The sequence below is a fragment of the Tiliqua scincoides genome, chromosome 2 (assembly GCF_035046505.1).
Source record: "Tiliqua scincoides isolate rTilSci1 chromosome 2, rTilSci1.hap2, whole genome shotgun sequence".
Lineage (NCBI taxonomy): Eukaryota > Metazoa > Chordata > Lepidosauria > Squamata > Scincidae > Tiliqua > Tiliqua scincoides.
In genome coordinates, this window is record NC_089822.1 from 111,017,542 (window position 1) to 111,043,233 (window position 25,692).

Genomic DNA, 25,692 nt, shown 5'->3' on the forward strand with positions numbered 1-25,692 from the left:
CATTCTGAGAACAACCTGCAAGCACTGGGTTCCAGGGCCAGACTCTTCTATTGCAGCAGCAAGGCCTGGAATGCACTTTACCAGCCTGGATACACAGAGCAAGAATTATAATGAGGCCAACCCAACTGAGTCATGAGACTGCATTGTTCTGGCAACCCCAGACTAATCAGCTCTCCCTCATCCCCTCACCCAAAAGACTTAAGGATTACCTTTCAAACAACTTTGCATGCTGCTAAAAAGCTACTCTCCATGATGATCTCTGCACATACACGAACCTTTAATAGACAGTGACTTATTGCACACACACACTTCTGAAGCAAAAACAAATCTTCACCAGATTCTGTATGAAAAACTGCAGTTTGATAATTTAAGGAAGCTCTTCTACCCTACCTTTTAAAACATATACAGTATACTGCAGTGTCAAGTATCTGGCTGACTCATGGCTAATCCCAAACCACACTGGAGGACTTGAAAAAAATCAGGTCAGCATTTGTCCTCTCTGCCTCTCCACAGGACAGATATGAAAGGACCCCACAAAACTCAGTGGAGAAATCTTAAAAGAACTAACATGAAGTTCAAAAGACCTGGCTTCAGATATCACATTGCTGTATATTTTGCACCTTTCCTCCCCCACTTGAAAACAAATCCCAGGATTGTACTAAAGCTCAGACTTCAAACAGAGAATGAGGTTGTAAACCTGTAAATCAAGCAAACACATAACTGATAGTTCAATGATCTAAAACACTGCATTATAGCATTTTTAAATCTTTCCTGAGCCTCTCCACAGGGGTCAAGCTAGTGGTTCCACAAAACCGTATCCTGAATGGGTGTACAAAATTTCATTCAAATACCACAATGTGCAAGAGATTTTATTACAAATAAACAAACTTGCACAACAAGAGGATGCTGAACCATCAAGTTAAACCAGTGGCTTCGCCAAAAGTACTTAGAACCAGAGTAAGAGCTAAGATTAATAAAAAGTTGAAATTACTACAAAGCAGTATGGCAAGACACTCCTCAAACATATTAACTTACCAAAGCCAAATGGGGGATGGGGTCTGTACGGGAGAAGGTGTGTTCCAAGGCATGCTAGACCCAGGGCACTTAGAACTTCACAAATTGCTAATCACCTGGCACTTTGGGACTCAAAGCTTTGGCTTTGTTCAGAAGCATATTTTGGGAGGAAGAAGTTATTAACAGTATTAAAGTTGTACTGCAACAATCACTGACACTTACCGATACCCATGTCCTTCTGAACGATCGACCTATATCATGGAAGTTAACAGCAGGATAGCCAAAATGGACTCTGTGCCCTTACAGTAGCTAAAAGACTGATATTGAAAAAAGTAGGGGAGCACCTATCTTTCCTCTATCAGTGGATGGACTGAAGACTTTTTGACTTTATCAACTTGAGAGCAAATGGCTTACAGACAACAACTATGAAAAGATGTATTTGTAGATATTTGGATGCCTTTCCTAGAAATTTACATACAGCGTGTGAAATATGCAATACTAGAGATTGCTTAAATATCTTTATAAGATTTTTTTTTTCTTCCTCTCCTTTTTTTGGGAGGGGGGAACAGATCTTAGTTTCTTTTTGTCTAGTTTCTTCTTGTCTTGAAAACATAGCAGCTTCTGCTTGCAATTGTTGTGTCTGTGTTGGAATTGTGTTTAAATGTCTTTTTCCCTTGACAAAAATGAAAACCATTAACACTTGCAAAACTTTGGGTCCCAAAGCTAGCCAGTGCAACTGTGTGCACCAACTGGAGATCACTATATTTAGCACCTGTTGAGGGAGCACAGCTCAGCAGCAGAGGATGCACTTTGCATGCACAATGTCCTGGCTGCATTTCCTGCCTGGCATCTTTCTTTAAAAGAGGTACCAGGGCTGGAACAGGCCCTGTTTCAGACATTGGAGAGCCACTGCCAGTCACAGAAGGCAATTTTGGCAGAGATGGACCAATGCTCCGATCCAGTATAATGCAGCTTCATATGCCACAAATGACCCAGTGCTATATTGGGAAAGCTGATGCAGTTGATGGCTATGAGGTTTTGGCTTCCACATTAGAGAAACAGCTTTGATAGGGAAGTACAGACAATATCACAAGTAGAGGACAAATGAATATTCACAAGTATCGAAGATTCACCAAGATTTCCAATTTTGTCACTTAAGTTTTAGATGTGAAATTTCATCTTTGGATAAAAGCACTTTAAAGTTGGAGCTTTACTGCTGATACCTCCTAGCTATCAAATACTAATTACATGCCATCACATATTTATTGCCATAAATCAACACCAAATATTCAACACCTTTATAAATCAACACCAATTTCAGTTGGTGAAGTCCAGATGAGATTGTGAAGAGTTCCAAAAGGACCTTTCGAAACTGAGGTGCTTATGGACAGCTTGATGAAAGTGTTGACCCAGTGTGTGGTGGATGTGAAGAAGGCCAATGTCCTGCTCAGGGTAATTGAAAAAGGGACTGAGAATTTTAAAAGCCAATATTATTATGCCATTATACTAATCAATGATCACATCTGGAGAACTGTGTCCAGTTCCGGTGGTCACATCTCAAAAAGGATATAGTGAAACTAGAAAAGGTGCAGAAGAGAGTGACCAAAATGCAGACGCGCGTGGCCTCTGGGAACCAAGTGCCTTGGGAACTAAGTGCCAGGTAAGGCACGAGAGTTTAGCATCTGGGCGAGGAGAAGGCAAGGAGACCTCTGAGTTTTGGAGAAGGAGAGGAGGAGAAGCAGGAGGAGGAGGTAAGTGTACTCATTCTAACGCTTTGTCTTTCTAACTCCCTGTCTTCTAACCTTAACCTTACCTTTAAAGCAACCTTAAATCAAAATTGAAAGTTAGCACCTAAGGGAGGTACATAGGTCTACTTGTGAGTAGGAGCAGAGTCCTACTCGTGAGTAGGAGCCCAAGGGTCAGGCATTTAAATCAAAGTTGAAAGTTAGCTGCACCTAAGGTAGCACCTAATCGAAGGAAGGGAGGAGGATAAAGTGGAAAGCAGGTTTTTCTACTTGTTTAAATTAAACCTATACTTAACCCAGGTTAAACTTAATCTAAGTTAGAACATAACCTAAACAGGTCAGTAAATTGGGACACAGGATCTAGAGAGCAATAAATAATTAAACAAACCCAAATAAAAACTAGCTTGAGGTTACAAAAACAGTCCAGCCTAAGAGAACAAAACTAGGAGGGAAAGAACCTAGGAAGGGCCAATTCCCAACCCATTAAGAGCCCCATTAGGCTAATCCAAGCAGTCCATTCAGAAGCCTGCAGAGTAGGTCACGCCCATCAGCAGCCATTTGCCTTCCTGAGCTTTTGTAAACTCACCTGGGAAGGCCAACCCCCTTTCAATCAGGAAGGAAGGAGGGAGGAGGAGCCAGCCAGGAGTATAAAGCTAGGCGGGCCATCGTGTGAGGCTCTCTGCAGACGCGTGTGGCCTCTGGGAACCCAGTGCCTCGGGAACTAAGTGCCAGGTAAGGCACGAGAGTTTAGCATCTGGGCGAGTTCAGCAGCAGGGCGAGGAGGCCAGGGCCCCATACACTGCCCTTCCTCTTCCCTTGAGAAAAGGGCTGCTATCCAGTGTACGGTTTTTAAAAGGACCCCTAAATAAAACAACAACAACAAAGCTATGCAGTCAGACAGCCAGCAGCAGGGTGGGGGCTATCCAGTGTTCTGCATCAAGTGCCACATGTATGATTATATGCCTCTGGGGCATAAGTCATGGGTGTGTCCTCGGTGCAAGGAGCTCCAGGGTCTCAGGGAACGCGTCCGCTCCCTTGAAGCCTTGGTGGCCGACCTGGAGAAGCGCAGGCAGCCAGAGGAGGACCGTGGGGAGACTTCCAGGGACGATCAGGCTTCGTCCCAACCTCAAGCGTGCAGCTCCTCGGCTGCCCGGGTGGGAAGTCTCGGGACTGGAGGACGTCATCCTGGAGAGGAGGGAAACAATCCCCTAGGGGGGATCCCTTCTCCAGGGGATGGGCCCGTATCCGAGCGCACTCGGGATACTCCTTGGCAGGAGGGGGGTCGGGGGCGTTTTGTAGTTGGGGATTCGATTATTAGAAACATAGAGAGGGGGGTTTGCGACGGATGTGAGGACCGCATGGTGACTTGCCTGCCTGGTGCGAAGGTTGCGGACATCACTTCTCGTCTAGACAGGCTAGTAGACAGTGCTGGGGGAGAAGTAGCGGCTGTGGTGCATGTCGGCACCAACGACGTGGGCAAGTGTAGCTGGGAGGTCCTGGAGGCCAAATTTAGGCTTTTAGGCAGGAAGCTGAAAGCCAGGACCTCAAAGGTAGCGTTCTCTGAAGTGCTACCTGTTCCACGCGCAGGGCCAGCTAGGCAGGCGGAGATCAGGGGTCTCAATGCGTGGATGAGACGGTGGTGTAGGGAGGAGGGGTTTAGATTCGTTAGGCACTGGGGAACGTTTTGGGACAAGCGGGGCCTGTACAAGAGGGACGGGCTCCATTTGAACCAGAATGGAACCAGACTGCTGGCGCATAACATTAAAAAGGTGGCAGAGCAGCTTTTAAACTGATCCCTGGGGGAAGGCCGACAGGAGCCAAGGGGCATCCGGCTCGGGACTCCTCATCCCTATGGATGAGGATGGGGAGGTTAGAGAACAACAAGACAAAGGCAGGGTAGGAGAAGAAATTGGGAAAGGTAGGGTGATGGGATGTGATAGACGGTTTGGCACAATGAGAGGATGCGGGGACAAAGGAGCAAATAAGCAGCCCATCCTGGGGCATTCCGTGTATAAATGCTTTTATGCGAATGCCCGAAGTCTACGAGCAAAGGTGGGAGAACTGGAATGTCTGGTGACAAGAGAAAATATTGACATAGTGGGCATAACGGAAACCTGGTGGAATGCGGAGAATCAGTGGGATACCGCAATCCCGGGCTATAAACTCTACAGGAGGGACAGGCAGGGGCGTGTTGGAGGTGGGGTGGCCCTTTATGTTAAGGAAGGGATAGAATCCAGCAAAGTAGAGATTGAAGGTGGGTCCGACTCCACCGTGGGTTAAATTACCAGGCTTGTGCAGCGATGTAATAGTGGGGGCGTGCTATCGTCCTCCAGACCAGAAATCGGATGGGGACCTTGAAATGAGGAAACAGATCAGGGAGGTGACAAGGAGGGACAGGGTTGTAATCATGGGGGACTTCAATTATCCTCATATTGACTGGGTCAATTTGTGTTCTGGTCACGATAAGGAAACCGGATTTCTTGACGTGCTAAATGACTGTGGCTTAGATCAGCAAGTCACGGAGCGCACCAGAGGACAGGTGACTCTGGATTTAATTTTGTGCGGTACGCAGGACCTGGTTAGAGATGTAAAAGTTACTGAGCCATTGGGGAACAGTGATCATGCTGCGATCCGTTTTGACGTGCACGTTGGGGGAAGAATACCAGGCAAATCTCTAACAAAAACCCTTGACTTCCGACGGGCGGACTTCCCTCAAATGAGGAGGCTGGTTAGAAGGAGGTTGAAAGGGAGGGTAAAAAGAGTCCAATCTCTCCAGAATGCATGGAGGCTGCTTAAAACAACAGTAATAGAGGCCCAGCAGAGGTGTATACCACAAAGGAAGAAGGGTTCCACTAAATCCAGGAGGGTGCCCGCATGGCTAACCAGCCAGGTTAGAGAGGCTGTGAAGGGCAAGGAAGCTTCCGTCCATAAATGGAAGTCTTGCCCTAATGAGGAGAATAAAAAGGAACATTAACTGTGGCAAAAGAAATGTAAGAAGGTGATACTGGAGGCCAAGCGAGACTATGAGGAACGCATGGCCAGCAACATTAAGGGGAACAATAAAAGCTTCTTCAAATATGTTAGAAGCAGGAAACCCGCCAGAGAAGCGGAAAGGGGAGAGGGAGGGAGAGGAAAGGGGAGATAAAAGGAGACTTAGAGATGGCAGAGAAATTAAATGAGTTATTTGCATCTGTCTTCACGACAGAAGACCTCGGGCAGATACCGCTGCCCGAACAGCCCCTCCTAACTGAGGAGTTAAGTCAGATAGAGGTTAAAAGAGAAGATGTTTCAGACCTCATTGATAAATTAAAGATCAATAAGTCACCAGGCCCTGATGGCATCCACCCAAGGGTTACTAAGGAATTGAAGAATGAAGTTGCAGATCTCTTGACTAAGGTATGCAACTTGTCCCTCAAAACGGCCATGGTGCCAGAAGATTGGAGGATAGCAAATGTCACGACTATTTTTAAAAAGGGAAAGAGGGGGGACCCGGGAAACTATAGGCCGGTCAGCCTAACATCCATACCGGGTAAGATGGTGGAATGCCTCATCAAAGATAGGATCTCAAAACACATAGACGAACAGGCCTTGCTGAGGGAGAGTCAGCATGGCTTCTGTAAGGGTAAGTCTTGCCTCATGAACCTTATAGAATTCTTTGAAAAGGTCAACAGGCATGTGGATGCGGGAGAACCCGTGGACATTATATATCTGGACTTTCAGAAGGCGTTTGACACGGTCCCTCACCAAAGGCTACTGAAAAAACTCCACAATCAGGGAATTAGAGGACAGGTCCTCTCGTGGATTGAGAACTGGTTGGAGGCCAGGAAGCAGAGAGTGGGTGTCAATGGGCAATTTTCACAATGGAGAGAGGTGAAAAGCGGTGTGCCCCAAGGATCTGTCCTGGGAACGGTGCTTTTCAACCTCTTCATAAATGACCTGGAGACAGGGTTGAGCAGTGAAGTGGCTAAGTTTGCAGACAACACCAAACTTTTCCGAGTGGTAAAGACCAGAAGTGATTGTGAGGAGCTCCAGAAGGATCTCTCCAGACTGGCAGAATGGGCAGCAAAATGGCAGATGCGTTTCAATATCCGTAAGTGTAAAGTCATGCACATTGGGGCAAAAAATCAAAACTTCACATATAGGCTGATGGGTTCTGAGCTGTCTGTGACAGATCAGGAGAGAGATCTTGGGGTGGTGGTGGACAGGTCGATGAAAGTGTCGACCCAATGTGCGGCAGCAGTGAAGAAGGCCAATTCTATGCTTGGGATCATTAGGAAGGGTATTGAGAACAAAACGGCTAGTATTATAATGCCGTTGTACAAATCTATGGTAAGGCCACACCTGGAGTATTGTGTCCAGTTCTGGTCGCCGCATCTCAAAAAAGACAGTGGAAATGGAAAAGGTGCAAAAGAGAGCGACTAAGATGATTACGGGGCTGGGGCACCTTCCTTATGAGGAAAGGCTACGGCGTTTGGGCCTCTTCAGCCTAGAAAAGAGACGCTTAAGGGGGGACATGATTGAGACATACAAAATTATGCAGGGAATGGACAGAGTGGATAGGGAGATGCTCTTTACACTCTCACATAATACCAGAACCAGGGAACATCCACTAAAATTGAGTGTAGGACAGACAAAAGAAAATATTTATTTACTTAGCGTGTGGTCGGTCTGTGGAACTCCTTGCCACAGGATGTGGTGCTGGCGTCTAGCCTAGACGCCTTTAAAAAGGGATTGGACAAGTTTCTGGAGGAAAAATCCATTATGGGGTACAAGCCATGATGTGTATGCGCAACCTCCTGATTTTAGGAATGGGTTAAATCAGAATGCCAGATGTAGGGGAGGGCACCAGGATGAGGTCTCTTGTTATCTGGTGTGCTCCCTGGGGCATTTGGTGGGCCGCTGTGAGATACAGGAAGCTGGACTAGATGGGCCTATGGCCTGATCCAGTGGGGCTGTTCTTATGTTCTTATGATTAGTGGTCTGGGATGCCTATTTTATGAGAAAAAAGTCTACAGCATTTGGGCTCTTCTGTCACCTGAGGCACCTGAGGGGGGAAATGACAGAGATATACAAAATTATGTAAGATATGAACAGAGGGAAGTTTTTTCCTCTTGCATAACATTAGAACCAGGGGACATCCACTTGAATTGAGTGGCAGGAGAGTTAGAAAAGACAAAAGAAAATATTTCTTTACATAGTGACTAATTAATCTGTGGAATTCCTTGCTACAGGTGATGGCACCTGGCCTAGACATCTTTAAAAGGGGTCTGAAAGATTGACAGAGATTTACAGAGGAAAAGTAATCACGGGTTACAAGCCATGCCACTGTATGCAACCACTAAGTTTTAGAGGTAGATCTATGAATGCCAGATGCAAGAGACGAGCAACAGGATACAACTATCTTGTTGTCTTAAATGCTTCCAGAGGCACTTGATGGGCCACTGTGAGATACAGGAAGCTGGAGTAGATGGGCTCTTAGCCTGACCAAGCAGGGTTTTTCTTATATTTAGCCAATGTTTGAGTATTCAGAGAACATTTAACAAAGGAAGAGAATTTTAGAAACATCTCATGGCACAAGACACTAAAATTTTCAAGGCATACCATCATTTTTTTTTAACATTGACAATACACACGCATATCACACTGCCAGTGGGGAGCTCACATTCTCCAAGGGCCTAGTAAAAAGTTACTGTCCCTCCAATTCCTGTGGCACATCTGCAGCCCATTTGCAGCACACCAATGTGCTGTGACGCACTTGCTGAAAATTGCCGGTATAGAGTGTAGATGATAGAAATCAAGGTGTCTACCTGAAAGGGGACCAACCAATGAAAGTCTCTTGGATGGGGAGCCAAGCCAGAAACAATATTGTAGTACAGAGAAATGAAATGCTTTCACTAAGGGGGTTGTGAAAACACAGTTATACACCTTGAGATGTAGTCCTCCCTAGTCATGATAAACTATTAACTAGAAACTGGAGAGAAGAGAACTCTAGGATCCAGTTTTCTACTCACAGACTTGAATCATGAAGCTCAAAACATCTCAGGCAGCCCCATTAATGTGATTCCAACACCTAAAAATATTTTCTTCTAGCTCTGATGCATACTCCCAGTTTAATCTGCAGAAACCTGACATTCCTGGGTAGCTCAAAATGTAGAAGGTTGCAAGACTGAGGCAAGACAGTGTCTCAGACACAGAGCTGCTTGCTCTGGTATGTTTGTGCATTTGTAAAGCTTGTTTTTCTAGAGGGTTTTGGATCTAGGCCATGTCATGTGGGAGGGGATTACAGAAAGAGAGAAGGGACAGCAAGGAGGCACACATCCTCACATTATACATAGCTTGTTTTTTAAAGCCCTGCAGAATCTTGTCTTCTCTGAAAGCCACTTGGCACGCTGGCCACCAAGCGATCCCCTGTGCTTCTTTGTCCCCCTCTTTTCTCTTTGAAGTTGCTGCTCATTTACAAGGGGCATCTGAACAGAAGGGCATTCAAAATCACCCTTGGAAGCTGGCTTTTGCTGCACAGTGCCCTTGCCAAGCCACTGCTTCCACCATGTATTATTTTTAGGATACAAGTAGGTTGAGTGGCACAGAAAGGCGAGAAGTTCAGGCATAAATCCAAGACAAGGCAGCTGTTACAGGAGTGGAGACTTAAAGGGGAAAGAATAGATCTGCTAAACCTTTCAATTCACGTTGCAAGCCACTACTGCCAGTCCACAGGCCGTCCACTGGATCTTACCCACTGATAGCAAAGTTTCTGCAGGTACACACACATCCACTGGAATTTTTTTTCAGTTGCTGGCATCAGCAAGGTGTTAAGGTGGGAAGAGTAACACAAGGACATGTCACAGATCAGCTGCACGTATGAAAAACAAAGCAACTATCAGCACCTCAACAAAGTAGTGCTCAATACCAATACACCAGGAGCCTTAGTAAGTGCTGACTGACACACTGCACTCTTGGCAACGGCGACAGCAGCACCAGTGAAGGAAGCAACAATGGTAGCTGACGTGAAAGCACTAAAAGTTGAACCACTGAGATCCTGTGTTACCACTCTTCTCCCTCCTAAGTTAACCTATCAGCCATGGCATGACTTCGGTGGCTGCGAATGCAGAATTGGTGATGACATTACATCACCGCTTTTGAGTCGGCACAGCTAGGGTTCACACAAGGGTCATGCACTCCCCCCGCCCTGCTGCCCAAAGTTGGACCGCCCTGGTCTAGTTGGATGGTAGACCCCTGAGGGTCAGAGCAGCATTTTTCCCAATCCAGTGTGGTGGCCCTGACCAGTAAGCTGCATGACTTGCTCCACTACAGGTTTGCCTCTTTGAGGAAGAATATATTCTAAGAATCCTCTTGGATACCCAAATTAAATGCCAGCTAACGGATATTAGGCAGCAGCAGGTGGGGGGACGGGAATGGACAGCATCAACCAACGTTGCAATACATGCAACAATGGCTAGTGAAGAAGATGCAGCTGATACAAGGGGTCAGGAGAAAAAGTGGCAGCACCCAAACAGCAGTATTAACACCAACATTCCAGAGTCCAAGTTCCTCCATACACCAGCAGGGCAGGACTTCTGGGATACATTCTGACAAACATGCCTAGCCCCCCCCCCCCAAGATATTCTCCCAGCAGAAGGACATGGCAGAGGCAGGCACATGCATGCAAAGCCCTGCAAAAGAGACTGACCCCTTAAGCTTACTGAGCAGAGGATTATTTGGGGATATCTGGCCAAGGAGGCAGTGGAAGTGATGTCTTGCCCACCACCTAGTGTGCCCACAGAAAGCAGACTGTGGTCATCATCACACCATGAGACAGAAAACCCCATGCATTTGGGCTCTTAGTGAAGAAGCACTTTCTTTATTTTCTGCTTTGAATCTACTACCCATTAATTTCACTGGGCAGACCTGCCCAAGTTCAGTGTTAAAGAAAGGAAAAGTTCCCTATCCACCGTCTAAAAGACTCATAAGTCTTTGAGGGTGCTCCAAGTCCTTGATCATTGTGGCTATCCTTTTCCACATTTTTCCAGATCTAGGAAATCTCCTCGGAGAGCCAGTGACCAAAATTGTACACAATATTCCAGATCTGGACACATCACTAAAACTGTTATAAATGCAGAAGTGAGCTCCTGGTTCTCAGTTCATGTTGATACCGTTCCAGCCCGACACTCTGCTCTTGAACAAATTGAGCCTTGGGGTAGAATCAATTTATACAACTGACTCAAATCTAAGGGACACATTTTTTTCTCCACCAAATCTGCTTTTTTGTGAGCAAGTCTGAAAGAGCACAAGAATAACCTGAACAAGTCTTGGGTGCTTGCAGCCATGCCACAGGGATTCTTGGGGTACCATTTTTATTCCTCCAACCTAAACTTTTAAGGAAACTTTTATTCTTTGCACTGAAGTCATGCCAACGCTTTTATTGCTAAGATAAACTTCTATTACATTGTCAACAGAGTTGCTCAATAGAACAATAAATGCCACAGACGGCACTAACTCCTATCAACAAGAGCTACAGAGAGTAGCTCTGAGAGATTACAGCAAAACCCTGAGATTGCACACTGGTGGGTCAGCGATGGAGTCGGTAGCAGCATGCGAGAAGGCACGTTTGGGAGTACAGATTACATCTGTACCAAAACTAAGCACAAAGAAAAAAATGCTTTGAGAGTAAAGATCATTTGCTTTTTTCTCTACTATGTAGAAAGCATGAAAGCAAAAGAAAAATTTCATATTTCCATTTGCAGATTACTGAAAGGAGGCAACCTCCCATTCGTTCTTTAAATTCTTCCTCTAAAGCCATATTTTTTCATGAAATATTTGCCATGAGCTTATCCCGAACTGAAACCAAGGACCAACCTGTATTCTTTTAGAATTCAAGTAGTCACAGCATGCAGGGAGGGAGAAAGTACAGGCAATTAGGTGTTTAACCCTTTCCTGCTGCAATACTTCACCACATTCTTAATTCACCCAATAACAAGCTGCTACTTCCAAGGAGGAAAAAACATACCAGTATCATACAGAAACCTCTATGCTCCCACTCCTCTCAAGAGCCAGCAGCAACACATGTGTGTGGGTGTGTGCATATGCAACAGGAACAGGAAACTGGCAGGCAGGGAATTGTTGAACATTCCTCCCCAAGGGTGCTTTGAATGAATATGTATGCACACGTTCTACAGGAGATCCAATCACAGATTTCGTAGCAACTCAACATCCTTCTCCATGACCTTGACCTCCATAGCCTTCCCCTGTGACAAATTTTAGATTGTAAACTCTTTGGGGCAGATGCCTCTCTTTTTATTTGATTTATTTACACTTGATATAAACAATAAGAATCTCACCTAGAAAACAAAACATCCAAAGACAACTCTTAAGAATGGAAAGATTCCTAGTACAGTTCGTAAAAGTTGCTGGAGAGCAACCCAATTAAAGATGGACATATTCTGGAACAAAATCCTGAAGTGAAAAGCCTTGTTCAGACAATTCACTTGGGCTGGTTCCAGCCAGCTTCTCCTTGGCTACTACTTGGTTGTGGCTAAGATCAAGCGAAACAGTCTCTATTAAAGTAATGCAAGATACTACAGTGGACAATGATCCTAGCCCAGTCATGGAGCATTTAGCACTAGGGAGAAATTCTCATGGACTGCTTTTGCCCAAAAACACCACACCCCTGGTCAATTTTGGCTGGTCAAGAAGTGGATATTCAAGTCCAAAACCAGAGGATATATTTACCAAGTGACAAGGACCAGAGTGCGGTATTTTCCTCTCAACACAAAAGCTCCCTGACAAAAAAATGTCACCTCCAAAACTCAGTCAATGTTCAAGAATCTGAGGCTACAACAAAACTTGCACTTGCTGTTATCTGGACATGAACACTAAGAGCAGGTGGTGCATGCACGCATGTGGTAGAATGGGGTGCATAAGCTCTCATCTCAACTGTTATTCTGACTCATTCTGCCGGCTGCACTTTTACTCACTAAAGATAATTCAGACTCCGGAGTGTTCCAATGTATGATCTACCCCTGAAGACTACAAGAAGAAACCAAGGTTTGGAGGGGTGTCCTCAGACTGATTTTAAAGCAAACCAAGTTGTTTTGCTCAGCCTTAGGCGAAGTGATGGCAGGACAGAGTTTGACTGGGTGAGAAGATAAAAAAACCCTTTAGGGTTTTTTAATTGGTTCTTGTTCAGAGCATGGTGGTGTCAGGAAACATAATGTGGGGATACAGTGATACTTCCTAGACCCACTATTGCTCTTGATTGACTGCAAAAAATATTGAGTGACAAGTTGAAGAAGACTTCTACAGCATAGCTTTCCCTCCACTCTGTGTCACTTCCAACCTTAGCCCAAGATAAACAGGACCATGGCTGTCAAAGTTGCAGGATTTCATTCCTTTCAGTAATCCCAGTGGGGGTTACAATCTACACTTTGGAACTTCACAAAATTTCTGAATTTCGATACAGTTAATTGTGTGACACACCAAAAGCTATCCACCACTCACAATTAACACAGCAAAACACATAGTCTACGGTTCAATGGTTCCCAAATGACATTTGCATTAATGTTTCAAAACAAATGCATAGGAGCATATGCTTTTTGCTGTCATAGGGTGTATATTCTCATTTCAATCAGCAGTCGGCAAAGAGGAATGACAGAAAAGGGTCATTAGTTGAATAACAGAGTCCAGAGAAGCGGGTCGTTGACTAAACATCCGGGGAGGACTTCTATGCAACCATGCCACCTTAAACCAATGTTGGCTAAGTTATACTTAGTCTATAGCAAACCAGGGATTAGGGCAGCTCACTCAAACACACGCCCTGCCAAGAATTTGGCACTAGGGAGAAATTCTGCCAAGGAAGAAGGCAGACAAGGCAATCTACCATTACAATGGTCACTTGCTGCTCTCAGTGAGAAAAAAAACCAAGAGAGATTTTTTATCACCTCAAGCAATGCTTGAGGGAAGTATATTTACAATGTTAAGCTGAAATATCCAGTAGGTTGATAGCTGAAATCTTAAGATTATGACTGTATGAGACACTTTCTGTTCAAATAATACACTCTTTATTTCTATTTTCATTTCTTTTCCTACTCACATTGCAAAAACTTATACGCTTTATGTATAGAGAGCAGCAGTTTTCAGTTTATGGATGTATTTGCAATTATGTATGAACAAAACTAAGGCTTTTATAAATTCCGTATATATTGTATATCAAATAGTACAATTTTATATGTTAACTGAATTATAAATGATACATTTTATGTCATAAAGCAATAAAATAAGTTTAGGTTTTATATTAAAATTATGGCATGCATTTCCATTGTTTTCCAAACAAACCCTTCGCTGCCCCCCCCCCGAGAAATTTTACATCGCTAGTAGAGACTGCTCCAGAGGCAGACCACTGACCATAACTACGGTTTCTTGATTCAGACACCACATCACACCACAGTTGGCACAAGTCACAATTTGCAAACCCAATTCACATCATGATTTACAATTCTAGATTGCTTGCTAGTAGCAAGCAATGATTTGAAGCCATGTGCAATCACAGAAAAGCTACCTGAACCATGATTTAGTTGGGGTATCTGAATTAACCCTAGATAACCAGGCAAACCATGTTTTTTTAGCCCAGTTTCCACAGGAAGGCAGAAGCATAGTGACTTTGGGCCTTTGAAAATGCAGCCAAAGATCCCTGAACATGGAAAGAAACTTGCTGAGCCAAAAGCCCTAAGAAGCATCACATTACATCTGCTTCAAATAGGCATGTTCTCACTGGGACCTAGGTTACCACTTGGCATGGGTAAGCATCCTGAGCTATTCCTGCATTGCTCTTTTAATAATGAGTCCCAAATACTGAGCAACAGAGCTACAGAATCCAGAACACATGTCAACTCTGCTCACGCATCCTTTGATTCACCAGAGATCTGAACCAATTTTGTTCACTAGAAGACAACTAGTGTCCGATTCATAGTTTATTCTCACACTAGCCAAGTGGCTTCTCCATAGTGGCATCAACTCCGTTCCAGTTGAACTGAGAACTATGCCCTCCCTGGTGGCCTTCCAGAGAGGTTAAAACCTTCCTTTTTGTTTGGCTTTCCCATCTTAGTATTAGCTCCCCTTTTATGGGATACTGCTTGGTTTTCTGATTATGGGTTACTTAATTTATTTGGAGTGGCGGCAGCTTCAAAAGCAGCAGCATTTTAGGTATTTTATGTAACATCTTTCTTGCTTTGAACTACATGCTGGCTACCGATTTTTACCTGTTATTGATTGTGCTTTTATGAATATTGAAAGCCACTCTGGGAGTGGGAAGGGGGAGACAGAAATCTTTTAAATAAATATATATACACATTCAGACACCCTTACCTCACTAACTCCAACTGAATACTTAACAGAGGATATCTGTGAACTCTGCCTTCCTATTTAAAGAGTTAGAAGTCAGGAAGATGTCGCAGCTCTTCCACAGCACCAGGCCAAAGCCATTCCTCCCATACCATACTTGGAGCAGGATGCTCATAAAGAACCTGATAGATATGAGGGCAAAAAGTTGTATTATATACATAAAAACTATTTCCACCTCCAACATAAAGCAGGTGCAGAAACAGCCCTGCCTGCCACAAATTCATGTTTTCGCATTGTGTATGTTCATTTCAATTATTATTCCCCAGCAGCCTGTGCTCCATGTTCATTCAGGCTGGAGACGGGAGTGGGATCTCACTCAAGTTGTCTGCCTTCGGTGCCAATGTCTCTTGAGCTTACCCCGCGCATATAAAGAATTTTGATTCCAATATAGAGGGCGAGGCACCCAAAAACACAAGGAAGCATTCTGGGAATGACTGGAAGTTACAGCACTCAAGTAAATATATGGCTTCCTTTCCAGGAGAGTCTATTCTCTTCTCACCATGTTCACCTTCTGCACTCACCCCAAATCTAACTTCCCCCACTTCACATCAACCCCTCTTCCTCCATGACTCTCATGGATGCATGTATAGTGCAAGTCAGTCTCCAGGGCAACTCCAGCTAGGGCTCCACCTCAACAGTTTTGAACTAGGTAGCACATGTGGGGGGGGGGGTGGAGAGACAGAAAAGCAGTACTGTCAGGTGAACACATTTTCAAAGGCCAACGCATACAGCCATGAGACCAAAGATTAACAAAATAATGAGCAACCACTTCTAACATAGGGATAACACAAGCTGAAATGAGAAAAGCACTTGCATTTCCTCGCTGCTGTCTCCAAGAGACACTGAAGCCCTCAACAGGTTGGGTCATTTCACAGAGGGCCATTTCACACATTATACAGGGCAAGCCACCAAACAAACACTCAACAAGGAGCTGCAGCCAACCCTACCTCTCTGACAAATGTACCAGTAGCTTCCCGAGTTTGCAAACACACATTTAATGCATTCACACTTTATAATTTTAAGTGTACTTTTACAAAGCAGGAAGGGGCCCCAAATGAACCTGAACATTTGCAATAACAGATATCATGCCTAATGAGTGCTCGCCACCTCTCAATTCCCTTCCTTGGCTACCGCAGAAACTGCGGTCTCCCATAGAAACTCACCAAGGAACAGCTATTCATTACTCTGTTCTTAGAGCCAGTTGCTTCCCACAAAACAAATGGAACTCCCCTCCCCAACCCTGGCAAAAATCCCTTGCAAAGGGAAAGGTGTCACTATCAGAAAAAGCACCATTCCCAGGAGACAGCATCACTCCAATTAATTACAGCTCAGAAGCCAAGTTGGAAAACTGAATGAACAAATCCAGTTCGTTTATACGAGACTTTACTATATATGCCCTTATGTTAGATAGCTGGTTTCAGTTCTGTTCTGTACAATCCCTAGGAAAAACTCAAAATTAAGTCACCAAAGGGACTCCCAACGGGTTTAAGCTTAATGTACACATAGTCTAAGCACCAGGAAGAAAGTTTGAAATTAAAACACACACCATACCGTCTCCAAGTCAACACAAACAAAAAAGGGAACAGTGCCTACTGCCAGGAAGCTGTTTTTATAAGAAACGCTAGCGTAATGAAAGAAGTGCCAGAGGCTTTCATGGCCAGTGATGCTATGTGTTTTTCATTTTTATGCAGTCAGGCCAAATACACTGAAACTGCAATCCTAATCACAAGCAAGCAAGTCCCAGGAAACTCAATGTGACTTACTTCTGAGTAGACATGCATAGGATTGCACTCTAACTTGCATTGGGGGTTCACAACATAGCTAGTGGGTAACTTCTTTAACCGCTAACATCATCAGGAAGAATCTGTATATCTTAGGGTGCTATCCTAACCAGCTTTCCAGTACCGAGATAAGGGCAATGCAACTTCGAGGTAAGAGAACAAACATTGCCTTACCTTGAGGAGGCCTCCATGACTGCCTCCCAACTGCAGGATGCAGCACAAGCCTGACTGGCACAGCTATGCCAGTGCTGGAAAGCTGGTTAGAATTGTGTCCTCAATCACATTACTTCTCAAGCTAAACTTACCAGCAAGAAGAAACTGGGCTGGTCAGATATTCCAATAGGAGTTTACCTGGCAATCTTTTGCTAAAACTATCAAGACATGCCACACATCATTTTTCCCCCTCCTGATGCAAAGTCCAATCCTAACAACATTTATTGGAAGCAAGTCCCAAGTTGAAGTTGCAGTCTTAGAAACTGAGTACTTCACAAACTTTACCCCATTTATTCTTGCACTTTTCCATGAAATAGAGCAAGGATGCCCTTACAGCTGTAGCTAGAGGAACTGTGTCCAGAAAGGAGTAATGCCCACCCGAAGGCACTCAGCCAGGGAATTTAATCTCAGTCCAAACCTAACCTGGTGAAAGACACAGCGAGACACTATTTACTCTGCATAAGAACCCTAAAAAGAAAACATCTTAGCTACTCATCGCTAAAAGGGAACGTTGTACCCAAGTAGACAAGCCACTTCAGTTCATAGTATTTAGAAAAACATGAACAGTTTTACAACCAACTAAAACAACAAAAATGACTTCGCAGAAATTCAAGTGTTTATGTGCAAAAATGAATACACAAAGACTATTATTGCCTAAAAAAGAATCTTAAACACAGAACTACATTTACAACAGGCATCAATAACACCACTTCAGTTCTGTATTTATACAGAGCTTCCAAAGACTAACATCTCTATGCTCTTCTGTTGGTCCTGATGAAAGTCAGCCCCCGGAATTTGGAATTTGCTCCAGGAGAAGAGAGGCCACAGGCACAAGTGAAGCTCAAGTTCATGGATGACTGTTGACTGATGAAAACATGTTTTTTCCGTGAATGAGAATCTAAAACAGGTTACTAGACTAGCTTCCCAACTTAAATACAATTTCATGAAATCTTCTAGATAGGTTTTTGCAATATCAGTCTTTAGGCATTGTTTGTTTTTGCAATGTAAGTGTCTGAATGTCTAAGAAGTCATTTTAGGTCACTCTGATAAACTCTTTAGTCAATGCTTACTTAGGAAAGGAAGAGACAGTCGTCTCTGTAGACAGAGAACCCTGAAGAACTGCCAGTCACTGTAGATCAGGGGTGCTCAATAGGTGGATCGTGATCTACCGGTAGATCGCGAGGCAAAATGAGTAGATCACGGAGTGCCGACACCCCCCCTCCCGACCCCCCCCTTTCAGGTGCCTCTGGGAGGAAACACCGGGAGTAAGGCCCATTGTACTCAATGGGGCTTACTCCCAGATAAGTGTGGCTAGGATTGCAGCCTCACAGCCTAATCCTAGGCATGTCTACTCAGGAGTAAGTCCTGTTATACTCAGTGGGGCTCAAGGTACACATAAATGTTATATGTTATGATGGCGCGAACATTGTAAAAAAAACTCTGGTAGATCTCCGGGCCTTGCTGGGTTTAGCTCTCGAGCCAAAAAAGTGTGAGCACCCCTGCTGTAGATAATACTGAGTTAGATGGACCAAGGGCCCAATTTAGTATAAGGCAGTTTCTTTAACATCGGCAAGTAGACTCAAGCTGCCTCATAAAAGAGTTTATGCCTGCAAAATGAAACGGGATGTGAGGGGGAGAGTGCAGCAAGGAGAACATAGCAAAGGAAGCAGACAACACACTACCCCACCAGCTCTGAGCAGATTGTCAACACTTGAATGTTTGATCCCACACAATTCACCAATATAAACACAGTCCCTTTTAAGCACCAATGCATTAAAAGAATTGCAACCAAAGGCATGCAAACACTTATCAAAGGGGAGGAAAAATACCTGAGACCACACCCAGAAATTGAGTGGAAAAGCTTAAACAAATGACCTGCACAGGAAGCAGTACAGGTTTCTTTATCTCCTACCTCAAGAAGATATTCCAATGTACCCTATAACTAGAGGTAGCACTGCTTGTCACACCAGCAAACATCTATTTTCTAAACAACTGCCTGCCAGTTCATGTTAATCAAGGCAGCGGCATCTGCAGGGGAGAATCCCCAGGCAGAAGAGGTGCTTCACTCTTCTCATGTCTGTCAATTCACCCCTGCAAATCCTTCTGCCCTTAGTGGTTTCTCCTCCACTTTGGTTTCATCTGAACTTGGAGCCCAGCTAGAGAAAAACAAACAAATATTAGAACACAGCAGGGTGGGGACCTTCGCAAGGGAGATTTTCTGTGGACAAGAGAGGTTAAAAACTTTTTCCCACCCACTGGAACATTGTGAAGGAAATACTAGATTGGGAATTCATGTTTCTCTTGTTAACACATAGATCTTTCTGATTTTCAGAAACTTACTCAGCATTCCCATTGAAAACCAGAAGAGAGCTATCTCCCTCCCCTGCCACTGCACATTACAGAGATAAGATGCAGACTTTATGTCCAGCCAAGATGCTCAGACAGAAGGTGTGTGTGAGTGTGTATGTGTGTGTCTTTGCAAAGTAAAACGCAAAGCCTACCGCATCTTAGGAAGACTGGCTATATGAATTCACCACATCAGACCTGGGGACACTGTAGGCATGACAAGTTTTGTAGATGGATAAAATGATAGTGCTATCCTGCAAGGAAAAGTATGAAATACACATATATGTCATTGCTAATAATCACAGAGATGCATTTTGCAAATATATACATGGTGCATGTGCCATGGAAAAGACATGGCTAACTGGAGCTTCTCCACACACCAGTGCACAGCAAGACACATGTTCTACACACATTTTTGTAAGCTTTTTCCTACATATCAACATACGTGTGGGTAATTCATTAAACAGAATCAGAGCTCAGATAAAGAATAACCAGCTCAATTCAATCAAGCAGTTCCCAATGAATTCAACTCAATTCAATCAAGCAGTTCCCAATCCTATCAAGCAGAACAATGAATTCAGATACATTTACATTTCAGAATTGAGGATCCTGGCTGAATTAAGGTATTCTGAAATAAAGGATGCACAGCAATCATATGAAGCTACAGGTACCACTTTCAGCTTCAGTACTGACCCCTCTAAAAAGGGGACCAGGACCAGGATCCAGCAGACCCAGAAATGACTCGTGTTTTGCTTTGCATATGTGGAAATAAAGCAGCTAGTTGCTGACTCTTTAGAACATTTAAGCAATCCTTGTTGAGGGCACCCAAACAGCTGCATCAGCTCTTTTGCCCCTGCAAGGGTGGGTGCCAGAAATAGCCTGCCTACTCAAGCAACCAGGCTAGAGTTAATCTCTGATCTAACTAGATTAGATACAGCAATGCAGCTTAGGGGTGAGAAAGACACCTTTAGGATCCTGTATCTCCCACATGCATATAGCAAAGTACAAACCAAACATGAAGCAAGAGAAAGTGCTGAACCTTACAATAATCAAGACATTGCTTTAGGGCACTTGAAATAGGGGTGGCAGTGAGAAATGTATCTAATATTAAAGCAAATTCCCTGCTCTTTACCTCAAAGAAAAACAGGGCATCTCCCAAATAACCAGCCACAAAACTCTTCTGTCTATATCAGGGGTGCCCAAACCCCGGCCCTGGGGCCGCATGCGGCCCTCGAGGCCTCTCAATGCGGCCCTCAGGGAGCCCCCAGTCTCCAATTAGCCTCTGGCCCTCTAGAGATTTATTGCGGCCCGCACTGGCCCGACACAACTGCTCTCAGCGTGAAGGCGACTGTTTGACCTTTTTGCGTGAGCTGTGGGATGAGGGCTTCCTTCACTGCTTGCTGTTTCATGTCTGTGAGGCAGTAGTGGCAGCAAAGGAAAGGCCAGCCTTGCTTTGTGCAAGGTCTTTTATAGGCCTTGAGCTATTGCAAGACCTTCCTTCATTCATATAAGTTCATCTTTAATATATTCATTTATGTAAACTTAAGTAAATTTATTCAAATTTTAAATGTAAATTAATTCTTTCTTTCCCCGGCCCCCAACACAGTGTCAGAGATTTGATGTGGCCCTCCTGCCAAAAACTTTGGACACCCCTGGTCTATATCAACAGATCAGGAGTTAATTTTAATAAGGCATAGTAGAGATCTTAACAGAACACTTACTGAACATAAATAAGAAGGCTGATATTAACATACAGTAGAAAAGGGCTGCTCTCAGACTTGGGAGTTGAAGAGTTCTCTTTTTTACCTGCTTCCCTAAACAGGCTTTACACATCAAAACAGAAACACTGATTGTCCAGATGACACCCAGTGGTCCCCCTAAGCTTTTTTCCATCAAGGGTAAGATACACATACCTAACAGTTTGTGCTGGGGAAAGACATATCTCCTATTCCCAGAGAAGGTACTGTAACAAGTCACAAACAAAACCTTCCCCAAAACTTCTTCTCCAGCTTGTTTTGGACAGAAAACTACCATGCCATTTTGCATAACACAAAATTCTCCTTCACCTGTTGTTTAAAGGAGAGACAATGCTTCTGTCATGCCCCTCACCAAATTCAGGCAACTGCTAGTGCAGTATACTGAAGTCAGACAAACCTCTTCCCTCAACTGCTTACTGGAGTCTCCACCCCACTTTTCTTCATCCTGACAGGGTACACAATAACCTCCAACAGTTCTTTGCATGTGCACTCTCATTTGATAAATTTAATGCACGCCAGTGGACAGCGACTGCCCCCTGTTTTAGATTAACTTGGGGTACAAAAAGGACAATTTTGAATAACCTACACCCTTTGAGTAACCAGTACCCTATAAACATTAACAATTAGTTCACAGACAACCTATGAATTACATTCTTTCGCCACTCTTCACCTACAGGGACCCTAAGAACATCAGGACCATTAAAGGAGGGCGAGGTATAATGCATAATCATATTAAAGTCTTCTTGAAGGTATAGCAAGCAGTGAGCACCCCAAGCAGCTGCTTGTGACAGCAATCTTTTTCAGGGCAACAACAAAGCAAAACATTATGCAAGATGCAGGCCCCAGGATTCTGGGTAAGGTTGAGGATATGGGCACAGGACCTTTCTATCAGAACACAGCAGTGCACTATCTCAGAGCTGCAAAAGAAGCCTGGTGTAATGCAGTCAAAATGCCTCCTGCTTGCCTGCCTGGAGAAGGCACAAATGGAATACATGCTACAGTTGTCAAGCCTTGCAGTTTTCTCACTACTTGTGATAAAGCAATGGACAGAATGCAAGAGGCCTGGACCTAGAGATAAAGTGTTAAGAAGCAGAAAACGCTTTGGGAAAAGTAGTGGAGTGGGCACTGGGCAGGCTTGCAATGGGCACATCTGAAATCTCTACTAAATCCTGATGCTTGGAATTTTAAAAGCACCTTAACTTTCTTTCAGGTCACCTGGTTTACAAAACAATTCAAATTTGTGTTACTGGGCTTAGCTTTTCTATAGGTTCAAAGTATTAAGGGGACACAGCTTGGGAAGATTTAGATTCACGAACTGCAATGAGGAGAGGAAGGATCTCAACCCTTTTTCTCCCCACACAGAGGGCAAAGGGAAGGAGGGAGGGGAGCAACAGATCCACCAGAAGAGAAGAAGCAAGGAGGAAGAGGATGGGAAAAGATCCACCAGAAGAGGAGGAAAGAGACAGGAGATGGAAGGGAGAAGATCCACCAGAAGAGAAGGAACAAGGAGGAGGACCATAGCCTTAGCAGCCATGAAGAAAAGAGGAGGCGGAGGGAGGGAGTAGAGCGGTAGGGAATGGGCGAGAATTTGGGGCGGAGGGGACGGAAGAAAGCCCAAGCTCCGGCAGGAAAAGAAATGGGGGGGCATCAAGCCTTGAGCGGGGGGCAAGTCCAGCAATCCCTGGACTTGCTGGACTTGCTGGACTGCTGGACTTGCCCCTCAGAAGAAGCCCAAGCCCTGAGCCTGACCAGGGAGAGAATGTGGCCGAAGCGGAAAAAAAAACAAGGGAGAGGGGGAGATGCGGGGGGGACAGAGTCTGGGGTCCGGAGCAGGAGACCCAGAGCGCGATCTCCAGGGGAGGGAAGGCGATGCAAGGCGAGGGCGCCCTGGAGACTCACCCAGAGCTCCGTGCCCCAGTCCATGCTGGCAGCGCCTCCGTCCTGTGCTCGCGCCTCCTCCCCGCAGGCCCACCCGCAGCACAGTCCACCGCCGCTGTCCCAGGGAGTTCCACTACTCCTCTGTCCGCACAACCTCCAGCTCTTGCCCGGGACACTCCCCGCTCCGCCCCCGACCACGATCCTTAAAGGCGCAGGCAGGGAGGAGGCTGCAGCTCGGGAGCGCACGTGTCCCTCTTGCTGGGGGCGACCAGGCGCCTGTCTTGGGTCTTGCCTCCAAAGAGTGATGCAAGGAGGCAGACTACCCCTGCCTCCTGGAGGGATCCACAGGCGGGGGGCTCAGGCTGTGCGCACTTTCCTGGGAGTAAGCCCATTGACTATAATGGGACTGACTTCTGAGTAGACATGCATATGATGGGGCTCTTAGGCTGCAATCGTATCCACACTTTCCTGAGAGTAAGCCCCATTGAACACAATGCGTCTTACTTCTAAGTAGACACGCATAGGGTTGTGCCTTCAGCAAACAAGCGCTGCTGCGCCCGCTCAGAGGAGAACTCCCATTGATTCCCAGCAGGCACTTAGGGCACTGGTCGTCCTATGCATGCCTGGGATGGGATCCTCAGAAGTAAGTCCTGTTGTATTCAGTGGGGCTTACTCTCAGGAAAGGGTGGATAGGATTGCAGCCTCACAGTAGTGAGGCTGCAATTCTGAACCTCCCCACTGGTCTGGGATCAAGACCCACTGACCACACTGGGACTTACTTTTGAGTCAACACACACAGGACTGCATTGGGTGGCAGGCAGTTCACCTGGGAGTAAACCAAACGCAGTAGGATAGTTAATAAACAGGGAGCAGGCAGTGTAGGCTGGACCTGACCAGAAGCCAAGCAGACATCCTCCGTTTCCGATTTCCCTCCGTTAATATTCACAGCTCTTCAATAGATTCTGCCTGATCACCGCCGCCCGGTTTGCTCGAATGTTGGAAGGGTTTAACAAGACACTCACACTCCACCTTGTGCAGACGGATCTGCAGCCAGGATGCCCAGATGGCATAACCCCAAAGAGGACAAGGCACCCTAAGATGTAGGACATGAAAGAAAAATGGAGGGCATGACAAAGTAAAAGTGAAAACACTTGTGCATTGATTTCATTGATTTAAACACTATGTGTGCAATCCTAACCAACTTTCAATGCAGCTCCGAGGTAAGGGAACAAACATTCCCTTCAGTGTTTCCCAAACTGTGGGTCAGGACCCACTAGGTGGGTCGCAAGCCAATTTCAGGTAGTTCCTCATTCATTTCAATATTTTATTTTTAATATATTAGACTTGATGCTCCCAAGGTATGTGACTGCATCTGGGGAAATATGTCAGGCCTGGACCTTTAGTTAGTAGTAGTTGGCAACCTTCAGTCTCGAAAGACTATGGTATCGCGCTCTGAATGGTGGTTCTGGAACAGCGTCTAGTGTGGCTGAAAAGGCCAATTCAGGAGTGACAATCCCTTCCACACCGGGAGCAAGTGCAGTCTGTCCCTGGTCTGTCTCCCTGGCTATGAGCCTTCCTTCTTTGCCTCTTTGCCTCAGTCTGTTGGCCAAGTGTCTCTTCAAACTGGGAAAGGCCATGCTGCACAGCCTGCCTCCAAGCAGGCCGCTCAGAGGCCAGGGTTTCCCACCTGTTGAGGTCCACTCCTAAGGCCTTCAGATCCCTCTTGCAGATGTCCTTGTATCGCAGCTGTGGTCGCTGCTACGGGTATCGCAGCTACGGGTACGTAGGGCGCTTTCCCTGCACAAGTTCTCCATAGAGGAGATCCTTTGGGATCCGACCATTGTCCATTCTCACGACATGACCAAGCCAACGCAGGCGTCTCTGTTTCAGCAGTGTATACACACTGGGGATTCCAGCTCGTTCCAGGACTGTGTTGTTTGGAACTTTGTCCTGCCAGGTGATACCGAGGTATCTCCAGAGTGCTTTCAAGCATTGACATAAGGGCAATGAAGCTTCGAGGTAAGGGAACAAACATTTCCTTACTTTGAGGAAGCCTCTGTGAGTGACACCCAACTGCAGGATGCAACACGTCCCACTGGTACCGCTATGCCAGTGCTGGAAAGCACTGACATAAGGGGTTAGGATTGCACCCTCAGTTCTTTTCCAGGACACAAGGCTAAAAAAGAGGACATATCCTGAAAAAACTGGACAACTGATCACCCTGCCTACAGTGGAAGTGACTTCCAGTGCAGAAGGGAGACTCTACACTGCACTAAAAGCCACACTGTGGTTTATGGTGCCCAGAAGAGATTATTCCATCCACGTTGCTTCTAAGGAAAGTGCAGTGTTTTTGCATTAAGATTCTAAACACAGTTTTAGCAATCCTTGCAGTCAATCTGTTTCCATATGTTAGAACTACTGTGTTATCAAAAAGTGCTTTGTTGGCAAGAGCTGCACTTTGGGCATAAGGTAACAACTCTAAGGTCATTTTTCATTAGAATGATTTCTAATTCATTAGAATAATTTTTAAGCCCTGCAGATCACAAAATGGACACAAACATCCTT

At 45.1% G+C, this 25,692-nt stretch overlaps 1 protein-coding gene across 3 annotated transcripts in view; it reads right to left on the reverse strand.

Moving 5' to 3' along the window:
- The window catches only part of TRIP10 (thyroid hormone receptor interactor 10), an 80,373-nt gene extending 57,104 nt beyond the window's left edge, over positions 1-23,269 (reverse strand). For 2 of the 3 annotated variants that reach the window (XM_066614351.1, XM_066614353.1), the window contains exon 1: positions 23,149-23,269. In XM_066614351.1, coding sequence (XP_066470448.1) covers positions 23,149-23,172 — 24 coding nt within the window. In that variant the 5' untranslated portion in view covers positions 23,173-23,269. Of the gene's footprint in view, positions 1-19,647; positions 19,747-23,148 lie in introns of all 3 variants that reach the window. The other variant, XM_066614352.1, reaches the window with a different exon arrangement.
- Between the last annotated feature and the right edge of the window lie 2,423 nt (positions 23,270-25,692).